This window comes from Carcharodon carcharias, chromosome 34 (assembly GCF_017639515.1).
Source record: "Carcharodon carcharias isolate sCarCar2 chromosome 34, sCarCar2.pri, whole genome shotgun sequence".
Classification (NCBI taxonomy): domain Eukaryota; kingdom Metazoa; phylum Chordata; class Chondrichthyes; order Lamniformes; family Lamnidae; genus Carcharodon; species Carcharodon carcharias.
In genome coordinates, this window is record NC_054500.1 from 18,243,103 (window position 1) to 18,262,043 (window position 18,941).

At 45.2% G+C, this 18,941-nt stretch overlaps 2 protein-coding genes across 2 annotated transcripts; one reads left to right on the top strand and one right to left on the bottom strand.

Annotated features, from left to right (window-relative positions):
- The first annotated feature begins 2,004 nt into the window (after positions 1 to 2,004).
- On the top strand, positions 2,005 to 3,113 carry LOC121272593 (putative transcription factor Ovo-like 1). Its single transcript, XM_041179247.1, has 2 exons — positions 2,005 to 2,173; positions 2,821 to 3,113. The coding sequence occupies exons 1-2, from the start codon at positions 2,059 to 2,061 to the stop codon at positions 3,111 to 3,113; spliced, it is 408 nt and encodes a 135-aa protein (XP_041035181.1). The 5' UTR covers positions 2,005 to 2,058.
- A 4,173-nt stretch (positions 3,114 to 7,286) lies between these two features.
- Positions 7,287 to 18,420, bottom strand: polr2i (RNA polymerase II subunit I). Its single transcript, XM_041179246.1, has 5 exons — positions 18,365 to 18,420; positions 13,495 to 13,568; positions 10,595 to 10,669; positions 8,633 to 8,684; positions 7,287 to 7,540 (listed from the first exon to the last, which is right to left on the bottom strand). Exons 1-5 carry the CDS (start codon positions 18,410 to 18,412, stop codon positions 7,478 to 7,480), a joined length of 312 nt encoding a protein of 103 aa, XP_041035180.1. The 5' UTR covers positions 18,413 to 18,420; the 3' UTR covers positions 7,287 to 7,477.
- Between the last annotated feature and the right edge of the window lie 521 nt (positions 18,421 to 18,941).

Genomic DNA, 18,941 nt, shown 5'->3' on the forward strand with positions numbered 1-18,941 from the left:
CCAGCTCTACCTGTCCCACCCCTCTCCTTAAACCAGCTTATATTTTACCTCTCTTCTATTTTACCTTGATTCTGTTGAAGAGTCATATGGATTGGAAACGTTGACTGTGTTCCTCTCCGCAGATGCTATTAGAGCTGCTGAGTTTTTCCAGGTATTTTTATTTTTGTTTTGGATTTCCAGCATCCACAGTTTTTTTGCTTTTATCTTACAAAGGATGATATGTGATTGTTGGAGGTCAGTCATCTCAGCTCCAAGACGTCACTGCAGGAGTTCCTCAGGGTAGTGTCCTTGGCCCCACCACCTTCAGCTGCTTCATCAATGACCTTCCTTCCATCATAAGGTCAGAAGTGGAGATGTTCAATGATGATTGCGCAATGTTCAGCACCATTCGCGACTCCTCAGATACTGAAGCAGTCCATGTCCAAACGTAGCGAGATCTGAACAGCATCCAGGCTTGGGCTGACAAGTGGCAAGTAACATTCATGTGCCAAGCAATGACCATCTCAAACAAGACAGAATCTAACCATTGCCCCTTCACATTCAATGGCATTACCGTCGCTGAATCCCCCACTATCAACATGCTGGGGGTTACCATTGACCTGAACTGGACTAACCATATAAATACTGTGACTACAAGAGCAGGTCAGAAGCTGGGAATCCTGCAGCAAGTAACTCACCTCCTGACTCCCCAAAGCCTGTCCACCATCTACAATCACAGGTCAGGAGTGTGATGGAATACTCCCCACTTGCCTGGATGAGTGCAGCTCCCACAACACTCAAGAAGTTTGACACCACGCAGGACAAAGCAGCTCACTTGATTGGCACCACATCCACAAACATTCACTCTGTCCACCACCGACGCACAGTAGCGGCAGTGTGTACCATCTACAAGATGCACTGCAGAAACTCACCAAGGCTCCCTAGACAGCACCTTCCAAACCCACGACCACCACCGTTTAGAAGGACAAGGGCAGCAGACACATGGGAACAGCACCACCTGGAAGTTCCCCTCCAAGCCACTTACCATCCTGACTTGGAAATATATCGGCCGTTCCTTCACTGTCGCTGGATCAAAATCCTGGAACTCGCTCCCTAACAGCACTGTGGGTGTATCAACACCACATGGGCTGCAGCGGCTCAAGAAGGCAACTCACCACCACCTTCTCAAGGGGCAACTAGGGATGGGCAATAAATGCTGGCCCAGCCAGCGACACCCACACATCCCTTGAATGAATAAAAAGAAAACTCAAGAGGGTTGTGAGTCTTTGGAATTCCCCATTCCAGAGAGCTATGGACACTTAGTCATTGAGTAACATCTAAGTCAGAAGCAACAGGTTTCTAGATACTAAGGGAATCGAGGGATATAGACGTAGGACAGGAAAGCAGAGTTAATGTAGCAGTTCAGCTAGTATGTTATTGAATGGTGGAGCAGGTTTGAGGGGCAGTATCCTGCTCCTATTTCCTGCGTTCTTAAGATTATTGAAGGCTTTGGCAGGGCAGGGAAGATGTTTCCGCCGGCGGAGGGATCCAAAACACTGGGTATTAATTTAAGGTAGTCATTTAGGAGGAACCCCTTTACCCAGAGAGTGGTCAAGTTCCCTCATGAAGTGATTGAAGCTAATACCACAGATGCTTTTAATGGTAAGCTAGTTAAGTATGAGGGAGAAGAGAACACTGATAGGGTTAGATGAAAGAAGGGCGACAGGCGATGTCTCAGAGCAACCCAAACGTTCTTGTGGAGGCTGCACTTAGGTCGCTCCCTTTAAGCTAGCAGGCCTGTGAAAATTTTTTTTTAAAGGGGCCACACACTTAAAAAGAATCACTCGCATGCTCCAAACAAAAATGAGAGGATAGGGTGGTGTCAGGAGTCTCAACTGGATCATAAACACTGGCATGGTCCAGTTGGGCCTGTTTCTGTGCTGTGTGCATTTTTTGTAGAAAATTCTCTCTTGCCACAATGCTTTCTAATCCTTAAATTCTCTTTGGAAGGTGAAATCGGCCTATGCCCAGGGCCACTTCCGCTGCTACTGCTGCAGCAAAGTTTTCCCTTTACACCGCATGCTGACCCGTCACCTGAAGTGCCACAGCGTGGTAAAGAAACATGTCTGCAGGTTCTGCGGTAAAGGCTTCAACGACACGTTTGATCTGAAGAGGCACATGCGAACACATACAGGTAGGGGGGACGGGAGGGGGAGGGTTCCATGGAGGTCAAAATGGGCCCCATCCGGTAAAGTCTTCTCCAAAAGGTGGCACCTCTGACAGTTCAGCGTGCCCTCAGTACTGCGTTCGGAGTGTCGGCCTAGACTTTGCCTTTGACCCACGGTACTTGAACCCACGGCAGCGCTGTTGCCTCAGTGTCAAAACATTGTGGAGGCAGAGACCTGAGCACATAGTAGGTCTGACAGTACGGAGGGGGTGCTGCACTGTCAGGGGTGCTGCCTTTTCAATGAGACCTGTCTGTTCTCTCAGGTGGATGTTAAAAGATCCCACTGCACTATTCAAAGAAGGGCAGGGCTGTTCTCACAGCACCTCAGCCAACATTTATTGCTCAAACAACACCTGATGTAGGTGAGCTGGTCATTTATTTCATTGGTGTTTGTGGGAGTTTGCACAAATTGGCTGCTGCATTTCCGACATTAATAAAAAGTGACTACACTTCAGAACGATTTCACTGGCTTTAAGTTGCCTTGGGCCATAACTGAGGTTCTGAGAGGTGCTACGTAACGCCAAGTTCTCTCTTGTTTTGCCTTTTGGTGCAGTACTTCCCCTCACTACTACTCTAGCAAGAAAGACTTATCACCTCACCTTTGTTTTAAGCAGGCATTCGCCCGTACAAGTGTGACCTGTGTGAGAAGGCATTCACACAGCGATGTTCCTTGGAGTCTCACCTGAAGAAGATTCACAGTGTACACCAGAATTATGCCTACAGGGAACGGCGTTCCAAGATTTTTGTATGCGAGGACTGTGGTTTTACATCCAGTCAAGGGGACGCATTCTTCCTGCACATCAGGGACCATCACCCTAGCAGCCCTTTACTACGCAAGTACCTGCGGAAGCAAAGTGCATCGTTCCAGAACAGATTAAGCATGTTGCTCTTTCCGCATTTTGTCTAGAAATGAGCTAAGACAGAAAGAACTTGCATTTATTTGGCACCTTTCACAACCTGAGTCCTAAAGTGCTTTATGACCCAAGAAATACTTTTAAACATTGATTGTTGTTATATAGGAAACATGGTAGCCATATTGCACACAGCAGGTGCCACAAACAGCAATGTGATAAACAACTGGATAATAGGGGACATGGTGGTGTAGTGGTAATGGCACTAGCCTAGTAATCCAGCAGCCCAGGACCATGCTTTGGGGGACATGGGTTCAAATCCTACCATAGCAGCTGGTGGAATTTAAATTCAATTAATCAATCTGGTCTTAGTCATAACAACTACCAGTGATTGTTGTAAAAACCCATCTGGTTCACTAATACCCTTGAGGGAGGGAAGGGATAAGAGATCTGTCACCCTTACCTGGTCTGGCTCCAGAGCCACTGCAATGTGGTTGACTCTTAACTACCCTCTGAAATGGCTGAGCAAGCCACTCAATCAGTTCAAGGGTAATTAGGGATGGGCAACAAATGCTGGCCTTGCCAGTGATATCCACTTCCCACATAAAAATAATCCAAATATTGGCCAGGACACCAGGGATTAACTCCCCTGATGTTTTAGACAGTGGTTATGGGATCAATTATGTGCACTTGAGCTGGCAGTGCAGCACTCCCTTAGTAACGTTCTGCAGGTGTCAGCCTAGGTTATTGTGCTCAAGTCTCTGGAGTGGACTTGAGGCTGTGACCTTACAAGTGAGACTCCTACTCACTGGGCCGTGGCTGACATTGTTCGTTGTGATAGTAGATTGCACAAGTTGGGAAGATCCCATGGTTCAAATTCACAGTCTGCATCGAGTTGGATCATCTTGGCTGCAGCAGAGCTAGTGGTACATGGCTTTAGTAGCTCTGTGCTAGGTAGGAGCAAAATCGTCCAGAGCACTACTTCCTGACAGCTATCCATGGACACCTGTTGGTAAAGTGTGTGTGTATTTTGGGTGAGGGCTGGTTTGTATTCATGTGTGATGCCCTCCACAATCGAACAGCTTGCTAACAATTACTATACAGGCACAGCAGCTCTATCAGCACTCATGGAACTACACTTCATAAGGAATCAGCCCCTCCAGGAGGGGAGGGGAGAAATCAAGGCATGGGCAGGGGAAGGAAACTTGAGCTTCTCCAGTGAGTGACCACTCTCCCTCCCTCCCTCCATCGGTAATAAACTGCCAAGCTCCTGGAGACTGAGTTCTGAACCCCATTTCAACTCTTCTGCCCTTTGCTGAAATAAATCATGGGCCTGTGCCCTCGACAGAAAGCTGAGATAAACGGGGGAAAGATATGCCAGGGGTACAATGTGCCACGACATGACAGTTTGGGGTGAATATTCCCCTGTGATTCTTCACACTGTCAGCCTTCGACTTGCAGCTGTAGTGACACCATTGTATCCAGCCACAATCGTGAGGTATCCCCCTGCCAATTCCCCCCTGGAAATGGCACTGCTGTACGTGACTGGGACTGATCTTACCCACACTATTTGCATAACATTAACTATCCTCCACTCGCTGCATTTTTGGGAGAAATCGTGCTTTAATCAGGAGTTGCCCCAGTCTTGGTCATGAGCTCCGTTTGCTGTAGTTCATGCAGACTCTCTTTCTAAATAAGACACAGGCGACTGAAGCTGTTTAAACTATTTGCCCCGAGTTCTACAACTCACCGGTCAATGCAGTAGTATCAGTAAACAAATGCTTGCTTTCAACTTATTGAAAGTGGACAAGGCAGTAGTCGGATATTCAAGAGACTGTTTATTAAGGGGAGGATAAATAATTTTAAACAGGCGTAGGAGGAAATATAAAAGGAGAGAAGGAAGCATCAACAGGAGCAGATTTGACTGTAGGACCGAATAAAATGCAGCATCGATTGTAATACAAGACAGACAGGACTCCAAATGGACTAAGTGGTAAGCAAAGGAGGAGGGGAGACCTTGTGGTACAGTAGGTAGCGTCACTGTCTCTGAGCCAGAAGCCCCAGGTTCACATCCCACTCTGGGACTTGACAAGAAAGAAGGTGTGGCCAAACAGGTCAAGTATCAACCTGCAAATCCTTCAAACACAACATGTGTGTAAAAGTGCATAGCAACTCCAACTCCCATTTAAACTAGTAACATGAATTCCTCTGCAGCAGGGGACAAAAAACACTAAGTGCACCATGGATTCAGCTGGAAGTCCCAGGACTGAATTTACCAATCTTTGCCTGAACTCCAGTCAGGGACAGCAGGTCGGAGGAAGGCAATTAATCTCAGTTCAGTGAAGTTCACACTTAATTTTTGGTTCTCACTGGAAAGTGCATGTTGAGTGAGGATAGTTCAAGGTCTGTTGTGAAGCCCACTGTAGTTGAATAGCATTCCAACACACCACCTGGAGTCTCTCAGAATGAACTGCCACCGTGATGAGGTGCTAGAACCCAAGAAACCGGAGTCAGCGTGTCAGCAACTTTTCAGGAAAAGAGAGAGAAGAAACCATAAAGGGATAGCACAGCTGCTCGGGGTACAAGTGAGATGCAAAACGCAAGGTGTGCTGATGCAGAAAAGCTTTGAATTCACATCCAAATCTCAAAAATACATTGGCAGTTCATTCCCCAGCCATCTATTATTCGCAGAATGTACAAAAAAAAGCCCATCAAGGTCAACCCTACTCCCACATCCTCACCTCCCACAACGGATAATGAGGATTCCGATGCTGGCCAGGGTGGAGGTAACTGGACTGGGCAGCTCAGCCCATCTGTAAAGCACGGGAATGTGTCAGCAGGGCTGCAGAACTACAGGAAAATTTACAAATCCACATGTTAATGCAGCAGAATATGGCAATTTAAAACAAAAATGCAGGCAGGGACAAAGCAACAACTTGCATTTATGTAGCACCTCTACTGCAGTAAACAGAGATTATCAAACACAAATTGACTCTGAACCAAAGAGCAAGATAGTAGGGTGGGTGACAAAAAGCTTATTCAAAAAGTAGACTTTAAGCAGCTTCTTAAACAGAGAAGGGTACAGAGGCAGAGGGGTGGTGTAGGGAGGAAATTCCACAGTTTAAGCCCGAATACAGGGCCACCAACGGCAGGGTGAAGGAAGTGGGAAAGGCGCATCTCATATTTTTTCCCCCTCTCTGACGTACCTTTACACAAGGGCTAACATTGAAAAGCTTCATTAGTGGGTTCATGCTGAAGCTGTTAATCGGCTTTAGGACAATTAGATAAACAAAGAAAAATATCAAAGGGTGTGAGGAAACGGAATTAGAGTAGATAGTTCTGAGTTAGAGTGGTTTCAGGCACAATTGACAACATGGCCTTTCTTTTGTGGTATTTATTTAGCGTCTGCATGTGTAGTCACAGAGCCAAGCAATAGTCCACTCAGTGGCTAGTTGGAGTTCTTCAAGTCCATTTTCAAGTTTAGTCACTGGGCAATGTGAATTGTTGTTTGGGCTGTACAACAGCTACAGCCTGGATAGTCTTGGTGATCTCACTGATGTCGGGTGTTGCACAGAGGCCTTGGCCAGTACGGAAACGCTTTAAAAAAGGGCCCACTGTCATCGTAGGAGATCAAAGCTGGGTGGAGGAGCAGTGGGGTCTACGATGAGAGAGTGGCTTCTAGTGGATGTCTTCTCCCGTCATGGGTACTCAGTTGTTACTCCTCGGCATGGTGGGTTTAACCAGGTGGGGTGGTGTGTACCACCAGGGAATGTGTACCGGTGGTGGGTTACGGAGGTCATTGACTAACGGCTGGCTTGGGCTGACCTTCTCCAATAGCTTGCCTGTTGCAATTACCCTCCTGATGTTGGGGGAAGGCGTGGGGCAATGTTGCTCAGGATTGGGGGCCAGGGGGAGTGAGTTGGTGAAAGAGTACCTGTAACGATGCGTTTCATTGAGTTGAGTTGCAGATCGAAAAGTTTGGTGGGAGCAGATTGGTGCCATACTGAGGCACAGTACTCTGCAGTTGAGGACACGGTGGCAAGTTCAGAGGTCCTTTGGGTCCTGGCCAGTGATCCTCAGTAGATACCGGCCAGTTTACTGCTGAGAAGGTTCATGTAGGTTTTAATTTTTCCTGTTGTGGTGAATCTTTGGGCTGAAATTTCTCCATTCCGTAAAACAAGTTTCTTAAATGTTTATCAGTTAAGTCAATGCACAGAGTAATATTCCAATTGTTTTAAAAATAAGTTTTATTAGTGTATTTACAAAATTAGCAAAAAATTAGTACAAGTATGACTTTTAAAAAATAAACATCATTACCACATTGTTGATTTCTTTGTCTTACATTATGCCTGAACTGATATGTCCATTGGCAGGTCCAAAAACAGCACAGCAAAACCTCAAGGGGCAACACGGTGTGTCCTCATTCAGTCCAGCGATGGCCGCAGTGTGGCGCTGTACACACGTAGTACAGCCTCATTGCATCCTGCAGCAGGGAGGAAGGAGGCTGCATTAAATGCACGCTTAAAACTCGCAATCCTTTGTCAACAACAAAGAGCCACAAACACCATTTGGCTCACTCAAAAACAGAGGCAGGACTGCAGCCACGTCCCTTGTGTTCTAACATTTTTCTAGCCCTTTTAAAAGCCACAATTGTTGCTAATGCTCATTAAAATTTCCACTGTACACAAAACGAGGTCAGGCAATCCTGATCTAGATCTTAATAAGCATGTGCTCACAGCAATTGAACTGTCTATAATTCAGAGAGAAACTTCCTGCTTTTTGAATACTAGGAGAATACATTTATCACGTAAATTTTATGTACAGGTAAACGCAATATACTCTACATATACAACTAATTGTGGAAAACTTTACTGCATCCCCACAATGTTTAGTTTTTGCAGAGTGAGACCCCAGCTATCCGTGGAAAACTCACTTTTGAATAGTTAAAGCTCTCCAGATAGCATGTAACCAATACACCATCTTGCCAGATTCCCATAACACTGTAACCAAGGGTCAAACTTAAGCTTTTCGTCTCCCAGGCTACCTTTCATAGTCTCACGGCTTACACACAACAAAAACACACACACCCCAGAGTAATACATGCCTAGTCATTCTCCTATTCTCCCTGGCTACACATTCACACTCAGAAATGGCCACAAAAGCGAGAGAAAGCCGACAGCTACGTGCACATTCTGGGCCAGGCAGCTGAGGGTTTAAGCAGCGCTTATAATGGCTGTTTTTGGGCTCGTGCAGAAAACTCGATAGTGGGGTTGGCAACAGGGCAGTGAGAAATCACAGGTTACAAAAGGATATGGTCAGCAAACAAAGCCGTACACAGCAGCAACACCTACTTTCAAAGTTCAAAATGCCCTCCCCTCCTGTCTTTAATTTATCTATTTTAAGTTCAGCTTTCTTTACAGAAGGACAAATGGTGAAAACAAATAATATGTTTTTGTGGCCTTTAATAGGGAGCAACTCATATCCACATAACTTATAATATTCACTGGCATAAGTGGTTTGAGTTTATACTTTCGAACAATTGCATGTACTTCTGCAAAGGGTTCCATTACTGTACCTCAGCTCTTGCACTGTGCGACTGGAAAAACACCGCTTCCTTGTGTCCACACCTGCAACAATATTTAAAGAAACAGCTGTAACAGGTTATAGGGGACAGACTGGTGAAGTAGGCAGACATGCAGCAGACAAAATTTAATACGGAGCAGCAAGAAGTGATACATTTTTTCTGGGAAGAACGAGCAGAGCCAATATAAACTAAATGGTACAATGTTAAAGGAGTGCAGGAACCAAGGCACCTGGGGGTGCCCGTCCACAAATCTTTGAAGGCGGTTAAGCAAATTGAGAAGGCTGTTAAAAAAAGCATAAGGGTCCTTGGCTTTATTCAGAGGCATAGAGTGCAAAAGCAAGGAAGTGCTGCTAAACTTTTATAAATCACGTGTTATCCCTTAGTGTATCCAAATCTAAGCAACACATTGTAGGAAGGATGTGTGGCCTTGGAGGGGATACAGAGAGATTTACTAGAACAATGCCAGGAATGAGGGACTTCAGTTATGTGGCGAGACTGGAGAAGCTGAGGCTCTTCTCCTTAGAGTAGAGAAGATTAAGAGATTTGATAGAGGTGCTCAAAATTCCAAAGGGTTCTGACAGAGTAAATAAAGGGATACAGTTTCCAGTGGCAAAACGGTGGGTAACCAGAGGGGACAGATTTAAGGTAACTGGCAAAAGGAGACATGAGGAAAAAGAATTCTGCATAAGTTCGGAATGCATTGCCTGCGATGGAAACAGATTCAATAGTAACTTTAAAAAGTTAAGTGGATAACTGCTTGAAGAGAAAAAATACAGTTCTATGGGGAAAGGTCGAGGGAATGGAATTAATCAGACAGCTCTAACAAAGAGCCGCTCGGTGCAATGGGCCAAATGGTTATCTCCTGTGCTATATTATTCTATGAAGTTACCTATCCATGTTAAAATGAGCTTTGAAGCCCTGTTGCACTCTACTGGTTAACTAGTTCATGAGATCCCTTCATCCATTTCTTTCAATCAATCTGATTGGTTTATGGGAATTACATGTCCTTTCTAAAATGGCAATGGCAACCAGTGCTCTACTTCACAATCCCACGTCCTCCCCAGCTCACTGGTCTAAGGCCACTGATTCCCAGCTTTAGCCTCCAAACTCTCTGTCTCCAGCTCTAGCTCCTCAAACCAAGTGCCTCGGGCTCTTTCTCTCAGCGACACAGCATCTGCTGTCACGCTTCCAGACAGCAGAGCTATGCTGCAATCTCTGAGCCTCTGCTCCAGGACTCAGGATCACACCCAATATGCTCTGGTTGGAAGCTGTGTCTCTTGGAAGAGGGAAAACAGCAACCACAATAATTACTGTAAGAGTGTATACATTGGAAAATAAACTTTACTGCTAGGGAGGTGTGATGTTGGCCTGTGGAAGTAGGGTGGACGTCAGGAGGAGGTAGACAATGTGCATTAAGTAGTTGGCATCATGGAGAGTATTATTGAAGACGACAGTGAAGTTGTGCAGAATCAGGTACAGTAAACCTCAGTGGGGAAGAGTTGTAGCGGAGTGTAGAGATTTGGGATAAGCTACTAGTTTCTTCTGACAGGCCCCAACAGGGTGGCTAAATCTTGCCAACAGTAAGTTGGAAGAAGGTCTGATCGCAATAATGTCAAACAAGCAATGTGACTGCTGGGCTATCAGAGATGAAGCTTTGACATTTTTACAAGAGAGGCCTTTCTCTCTCCACCACCAAAAGGAATCTCTGTGCCAAATCTATTGCAGCAAGGAGAATGTGATCCAATTCAGATGCTTCTACAACACTTTTGACCAAGGTTCTCCATGATTAGTAAATAAGAATGGGTGTGTATAACAGTGTGACAGAGACTCAGAAATACCAAAGGCTTCAACAGTTACACCTAGCTTTTTTTTCCCCCTCAATACCTGAAGATTAGATATTCACTAGATCGGAGGAGGACAAGGCTGTTAAAACATTGCTGCAGCGCTGCTTACTTTGGGCAGGGGTGGTCTTCTGTTCTAGGCAGTGTTGGATCTTGTGCCACATCAGCTATGATTTGGGTCAATTCACTGTTGAAGGAAAAAAAAAAATCACCTTTGTGAAAACAATGCGGATGCTCTGGACAAAACTGTGCAATAACCATTGCTGCAAAGTCCAATACAAGGCTTAGGGCCAGATATTTGACATATCGGAGCATTAAAATAAATCAACATAAAGGACACAGGACCTGTCAAATCAGAATTAACTTAAGTCAGTTTTGTATCACTTGAGCGTATAACCTGGATTTTGTGGTAGTAATGACAGCAGGACAGTCAGTGTTCTCTGTCGGCACTCCGAAAATTAACAGCAACTTCTGGAGTCCGTACATGAGCAGAATAGTGCAGAAATCCAGAGGTTGCTATCAGTGAGGTCTCCTCCAGAGGATGCGCTGTTAAAATTCTCCCAGACTGCAATCAACTGGAAACCATTGAACTGACAAGAACTTTCACTCATGCACTCTTATTCTCATTATAAAAACACTGGAAAACACTGTTGAAATGAGGTGTAACTGAGATTTTATAGATATACTTGGTTATAATTACTAAACATCCCCATTGGTCCTGAAAAGCTGATTTTATGTTTGTGGGATGTCAAACGACTTCACATATTGTGAAAAAAACTTTTTTAAAAAAAATCTGATTTATATTTTAGTTTTCATCTTAATCCAATCAAAGTCATTTATTTTGCACTCTGAATTGTTTAAATTTTAAATGAAGGGATTTACTGCTTCACGCTGTATGAGAACGCTTCAATGTAATTAGCTGCTTACGCTGCTTCCTGACAGCACTGCGGCTGGATGTCTGGAGGTCCCCTTGACCTGGCGCCAGGTTTAACCTGTCACTGGGAAAGGGGGAGAAACCACACCTCACAGATCACTGGAACTTGGTAGGCAGCTTCCTTCGGGGACAGCAGCTGGCACCATTCCTTCACTGTAGACTGCAAAACCCAGCCCAATATCTCGGCATAGCTCGCCGGGGACCTCTGATGACAAAGACGCAGCATTACAATATTTTACCAAATGGGTCTTTGCAAAAGTACCCAGAGCATAGATGGTGTAACACTTGTTACAAAATAAATCATTTGATGGCCCAATCAAATTGTTTTTGGAACTAAAATATTCATGGGTTGTTCAGATTTAGTCATTAAACTGTTATAGAAACTTCATGTACAGCTTACCTTTATTCTTTTCACCCCTATTTCCTCTTAAGATGGGGATCCCAGGAGTGCAGATCTTTGTAATCCTCCAGGACATCACCAAAAGTGGCCATTCTCCATGTGTAAGTATGGATAGTATGGTTGTGTGTGTTTCAGGGGAACATAAGAAATAGGAGCTGGAATAGGCCATTTGGCCCATCGAGCCTGCTCGGCTATTCAATACGATCATGGCTGACCCTCGGCTTCAACTCCACTTTCCTGCTCGCTCCCCATGTCCTTTAATTCCGAGATACCAAAAATCTGTCTACCCCCAGCCTTAAATGTGTTCAACGATGGAGCATCCACAACCCTCTGGGATAGAGAATTTCAAAGATTCACAACACTTTAGCCCTTCACAGTCCTAAATGATTGGCCCCTTAATCTAAGACTGTGCTCCTCCCTGAGTTTTATGTTCATCAAACAGCAGAAACATCCAAAACAAAAACAGAATTACGAGATCAAGGGATTAACTTTACGCTCTCAAGCCCTCGGCACCTGGGTCAACCATAGGACCTGGCTGCGATCAGGCAACTCATCAAGGATCAGAACAGAAACTGGGTCTGTATGGTTCAGTACCACAGTGGGCATTTAACCACAATGTTCAAAGGACCTGCGAGGAATGAGATAAATCACACACTCAGTAATTGCAGTCCCTGTTGCATCTCTGATGGAAGAAACATCCTCTCAGTATCTACTCTGTCAAGCCCCTTCAGAATTGTGTATGTTATCATTCTAAACTCCAGAGAATATAGACCCAATTTACTCAGCCTCTCTCTCATCTTAGAACAACCCCCTCATTCCAGGGACCAATTTAGCGAGCCTTCGCTGCACCACTTCCGTACCAGGTGCCATTACAATGAAAATTGATTTTATCTTGACCTGATGCACACAGATGTTACTGAGACCACACCTCGAGTACTGCGTATAGTTTTTGTCTCCGCACCCAAGGAAGGATATACTTGTCTTAAGAGGTGATCCAATGAAGGCTGATTCCTGGGATGAGAGGGTTGGCCTGACTGGGAATCTAGATCTGAGGGGCACAGTCTCAGGATAAGGGTCAGCAATTTGTGACTTAGATGGGGAGAAATTTCTTCACGCGGCAGTTTGTGAATCTTTAGAATTCGCCACCCCAGAGAGCTGCGGATGCTCAGTCGTTGAGTATATTCAAGACTAAGATTGACAGATTTTTGGACACTGCTCACACACCTCAAGCCTCAGTGGAGCCAAGGTCGAAGATCAGCCAACATCTTATTGAAGAGAGGAGCAGGCTCAAGTATGACCTACTCCATTTTAAGTTCTTACACTTGCACACTTTCCAGCCAAGATCAAGGGATTAACTTTACGCTCGCAAGCCCTCGGCACCTGGGTCAACCATAGGACCCGGCTGCGATCAGGCAACTCATCAAGGATCAGAACAGAAACTGGGTCTGTATGGTTCAGTACCACAGTGGGCATTTAACCACAATGTTCAAGGGGGCTGCGAGGAATGAGATAAATCACACACTCAGTAATTGCAGTCCCTGTTGCATCTCTGATGGTGGCGCAAATCCTGAATTAAGCTGAAATCTCACTGGGAAGTACAGCTACAATTTTACTGCTATCCTCGGCTACAATGATGTGTTGTTTAAACCTGCACACAGCAGACATGAGTGCTACTTACTCGACTTCATGTGTGATTTTGTTGACATAGATACAGCTGTTATCGGCTTCTTGTTGGTAGTCACAGTTTCGACACTGAAATTTAAACAAAGTATTTGAATTACAGACCGCTTACAATCAAAGCTTCAGCTTTTTTTCCCTCAGGATAACAGTCAAAGTATGAATGGATAGGGAAACGTTAAAAAAAAACTTCCAAATCTATCCAGCAGCCACCCACTACCTGCTCAGCAATGGACAAATCCTCTTTAGGATTGAGAGATTCAGGTGACAGGTCAGGCACTAGTAGGCTTGAAAAGGGTGATAAAGATAAGATAAATCAAGCAGTTCTAACAGAAGGTCATCAAGCTGAAATGTTAGCTCTGTTTCACTCCCTGCAGGTGCCACCAGGTCTCCTCAATGTTTCTAGGATTGTGTTTTCAAATGAGGTTGTTGTAGCTGAAGCTTGTTTTCATCTCATAAGTGTGTAGGTGAAGGAAACGTGGAAGGAGAAGCAGTTACAGTTTTGCTGTCCTGAGAGACAATATGTTAGGTTGCCTGACAAGTTAGCAATGCAATGGTTGGCATATGTTATCCCTTCAATTTCCCCTTCATATGAGAGGGGAAGCACCCTCACAGACTGGAAATTCAGGGGTGGAGAAGCATTGACGTCAATTGCAGCGCCAAGCAGATCAGGCAATCTAGCGCAGGCAATGGAATTGAACCGGAAATGTTCTGCACTGTGTGGGCTAGTGTCACACTGGACAATGTCTTTATCCCGTAGGTCAATGGGGGAGCCTCGCAATCTGTTTTCGATCAGTAACATCATTGACGCTGGCAACTCAAAAGGTTTTAAAGCTCCGTTGCAATATAAAGTGCAGCATTTCACTGAAAGTAATCTTAGATTCAAAGTGTAATCTACGATGTCATATCTTTAACTGTCACTGGACTGAATCAGCTCCTCTCCATTTCAATGAGTCACAGAACATTGCAACCCTTCAATGTTTCTCTGTTGTTTCACTTATAATAATAGGTGAAAACATTCAAATTTTGTCTAGACATGTTCTTGATTTAAGCGACGAGCTCTGCTATTTTCATAAATGCATGCATAGCCTCAGGATAGTTCTACGTGAGTTTCACAGTAATAATGTTGTCTATAGTATCACCCAAGGTGATGTTACATCACAGATTGTAGACATCAGCTTTCCCACACTTGGTTTACAATTCTAAATATGAACAGTGAAATCTGTGGGAAACTAAAAGCAGCTAAGACTGCTCTAGATACAAGCTCAGATCTGGCAACAGGGTGAGGCCATTTATCTTACAACTGCAACCTGAATTACATAGTGCCTTAACATTGTAAAATATTCCAGGGCACCTCACAGAAGCATTATCACAGAAAATTTGACACTAAGCCACATTAGAAGATATCAGGCCAGGTGATCATAAGCTTGTTCAAAGAGGTAGGTTTTAAAGGAGAGGGGGCTGCGGAAGGCTTTGGGGACTGAGGGCCCAGGCTGCTGAAGGCAGAAGACATTTGCCAATGGTGAAGCAAAGAAAACCGGGGTGCACTAGCTTAGACTGAATAAAGGAGCCAGTTTCACACATTGGCACTTTGAATGATGAGTCTGTGATGCTACAGAAATGTTTATAGCAGCTTTGCTGAAACATTAATCAATGTGAGTTTTTAAACCATAGAACCATTTTAAACCACTTGGTATTTTGGCCTTTTTAATTTAAAAAATGCCTATGCTTTCTGAAGAGCTGCTGAATGAACATATGGAGGAGAACACACAGCAGAGGTTAGCAGCTCCTCCATCAATGCAATGATAGCTGATCAGGACTTCATTTACCCTTTATTTCCAAAAGCTTTAGCTAACAAAAAAATCTAGCAACTTCAGTCACAGGAGGTGGTGATGGCGAGATGGTATTGTTGCTGGACTAGTATTCCAGAGACCCAGGGTAATGCTCTGGGCACCCAGGTTTGAATCCCACCATGGCAGCATTTGAATTCAATAAAAATCTGGAAGTAAAGTCTGATGACGGCCATGTTGATTGTTGTAAAAACCCATCTGGTTCACTAATGCTCTTTAGGGGAGGAAATCTGCTGTGCTTACCCGGTCTGGCCTATGTGACGCCAGACCCACAGCAATGTGGTCGACTCTTAAATGCCCTCTGATTTATTACCCTCGGATGGCCAGCAATGCCCACATCCCGTGAACGAATAATAAAAAATTAAATTTTTAATTGATAACTTGATACAGGGGGTGGAGCATTCCAGATTTCCATTCCTTCTATGGAAAAAGTGCTTCCTCACATCATATCTGAACTGCCTGGCTCTCATTTTAAGGTTATGCCCCCTTGTTGTGGGCTCCCCACACCAGAGGAAATAGTTTCTCTCTAACAACCCTAACAAATCATTTAATTGTCCCAAACACCTCAATCACCACTTATTCATTGATGCTCAAAGGAATACAAAGCTAGTCTACGAGGAGTGGGAGGAGCAGAAAAATTGAGATGGCTGATGTCACGCCGGCAGTTCTCAGTGAAAAGATCAAGTGCAGGTGAGAGGCCAGAGGGGTCCATTTGGAGGGAGGATATTGGAGGCGGGTGAAAGGATCCGTAGAACAGGGGGAGGACTCCTGCCCAAAGAAGCGAGCACAGAGACGAAGGCGGAAGAAGAGTTCAGCCCCCGGGAATGTCCCGTTAAACCGATCATGTCAGCCTGTTCCTGCCCCACGGAACTCAGTGCTTCCTATCTTGACTCCGTTGTCTCTCCCCTTGTCCAGTCTCTTCCCACCTACATTCGCGATTCCTCTGATGCCCTACGTCATATCAACAATTTCCAGTTCCCTGGCCCTAATCGCCACCTCTTCACCATGGATTTCCAATCCCTCTACACCTCCATCCCCCAGCAGGATGGTCTGAGGGCTCTCCGCTTCTTCCTTGAACAGAGGCCTGAACAATCCCCATCCATCACTACTCTCCTCCGTCTGGATGAACTCATTCTCCCACTGAACAATTTCTCCTTAAACTTGTTTCACTTCCTCCAAATAAAAGATGTGGCTTTGGGTACCCACATGGGCCCCAGTTATGTCCGTCTCTTTATGGGGTATTTGGGACATTCCTTGTTCCAGTCCGACTCAGGTCCCCTCCCACAACTCTTTCTCCGGTACATCGATGACTGTTTTGGTGCTGCTTCATGCTCACACCTGGACCTGGAAAGAGTTATCAATTTTGCTTCCAATTTCCACCCCTCCATCACCTTCACATGGTCCATCACTGACACTTCCCTTCCCTTCCTGACCCCTCTGTCTCAATTTCTAGTGATAGACTGTACACCAATATTCATTATAAGCCCAATGACACCCAAGCTACCTCAACTACAGCTCCTCACACCCTGCTTCCTGTAAGGACTCCAACTCATTCTCAGTTCCTTCACCTCCGTCGCATCTGTTCCAATGATGCCACTTTACAAAATGGCACTTCTGACATGTCTTCCTTCGTCCTTAACTGAGGTTTCCCACCCACTGTGGTTGACAGGGCCCTCAACCGTGTCCGGCCCATCTCCCACACCTCTACCCTCACACCTTCCTCTTCCTCCCAGAACCATGATAGGATGCCCCTTGTCCTCAGTTTTCACCCCAGCAGCCTCCGCATCCAAAGAATCATCCTCTGCCTATTCCGCCAACTCCAGCATGATGCCACCAAACACATCATCTCTTCACCCTCCCACCGGCATTTCATAGGGACCATTCCCTCCAGGACACCCTGGTCCACTCCTCCATCATCTCCAACATCTCATCCCCCGCCCACAACACCTTCCCATGCAACCGCAGAAGGTGCAACACCTGCCCCTTTACCACCTCATCGGCCAAAGGCCCAAACACTCCTTTCAGGTGAAGCAGTGCTTCACTTGCATATCCTTCAATTTGGTCTCCTGCATTCACTGCTTCCCAATGCAGTCTCCTCTACACTGGAAACACTAGACACACACTGGATGACAGCTTTGTGGAACACCTTTGGTCTGTCCACAAGCATGACCTGGACCTTCCTGTCACTTGCCATTTCAACACCCCATCCTGCTCTCATGCCCACATATCCATCCTTGCCCTGCTGCAATGTTCCAGTGAAGCCCAATGCAAACTGGAGGAACAGCAACTCATCTTACGATTAGGCACTTTACAGCCTTCCTGATTTAACATTGTGTTCAAAACTTCAGACTATGAACTCCCTCCTCCATCCTCACCCCTTTTTTCAATATTCATTTTAATTTATTCATTTATGATTTTTATTTTTATCTACTTATTTTTATTTATTTTCATTTTTATTCATTGTTTTAACCCCACCTTTTATCCTATCTTTTTTCCCACCACTGTCCCCTCCCCTCACCCCCACAAGGGCCATCTGTCATCTGTTCGTGTTGCTCTTTCCAGAGTGCTTACCCTTGTCCTGCTATTATCACATTCTGCTTTCTGACCTTAATGCCACCATCAGCACCTCCTTTAGCCAGTACCCACTACCATTAACACCCCCTTTGTACTTTTGCCCATGACATCTCTGGCAATCTCTCCTTGGCCCCCACCTATCGCTGGCCTTCCATCCAGCTTCACGTGTCCCACCCCCCCTTATAAATTTCATCACATTTTTACTTCTCTTTAGTTCTGAAGAAGTCATACAGACACAAAACATTAACTCTTTTTTTCTCTCCATAGATGCTGTTAGATGTGAGTTTTTCTAGCATTTTCTGCTCTTGTCTCAGATTTCCAATAACTGCAGTATCATGTCACCCGGCTATATCGTACAAATACCTACACTTCCTCAAGCCCAATATTATAACACCCTAGACCACTAGACCCCAGAGCATGAATAAATAAAAGAAGGTTTGAACTCACCGCATAAAGCAGGATCCGATTCTCTTTATCTTCCTTTGGGTACAGCATGTTATTACTAACAAAGAATAAAAATATGTCAATAATGTTCAGAAATTGACAGTTTAAAGGCTTACAGACATTACGTTATCCCTACTCTCATTTCTCTCCAGAACTGCCAGGCTTGCTGGTTTTTCAGATTTCCAGCACCTGTGGTACTTTCCTTTCCAATACTGTTTACATTATCTGCCAACTGTGCCTTAAAGGACAAAAGAGAGATGGCGAGGTTCACGGAGGGAATTCCAGAGTTTGGGGCCCAGGTAGCAGAAGGTACCGCCGCCAACAGTAGAGCGATTAAAATCAGGGGTGTACAGGAGGGTAGAATTAGAGGAATGCAGATATCTCAGAGGATTGTGCGGCTGGAGGAGATTACAGAGATGGGGGGGTGACGCTATGGATGGATTTGAACACTGGGAAAGAATTTTAAAATCAAGACACGACTTGACTGGGATGGGAGAGAGGGGGGGGGGCAAGAGAGAGGAGGGGGCAAGGGGGGGAGGGAGAGGGGGGGGGCAAGGGGGGGAGGGAGAGAGGGGGGGCA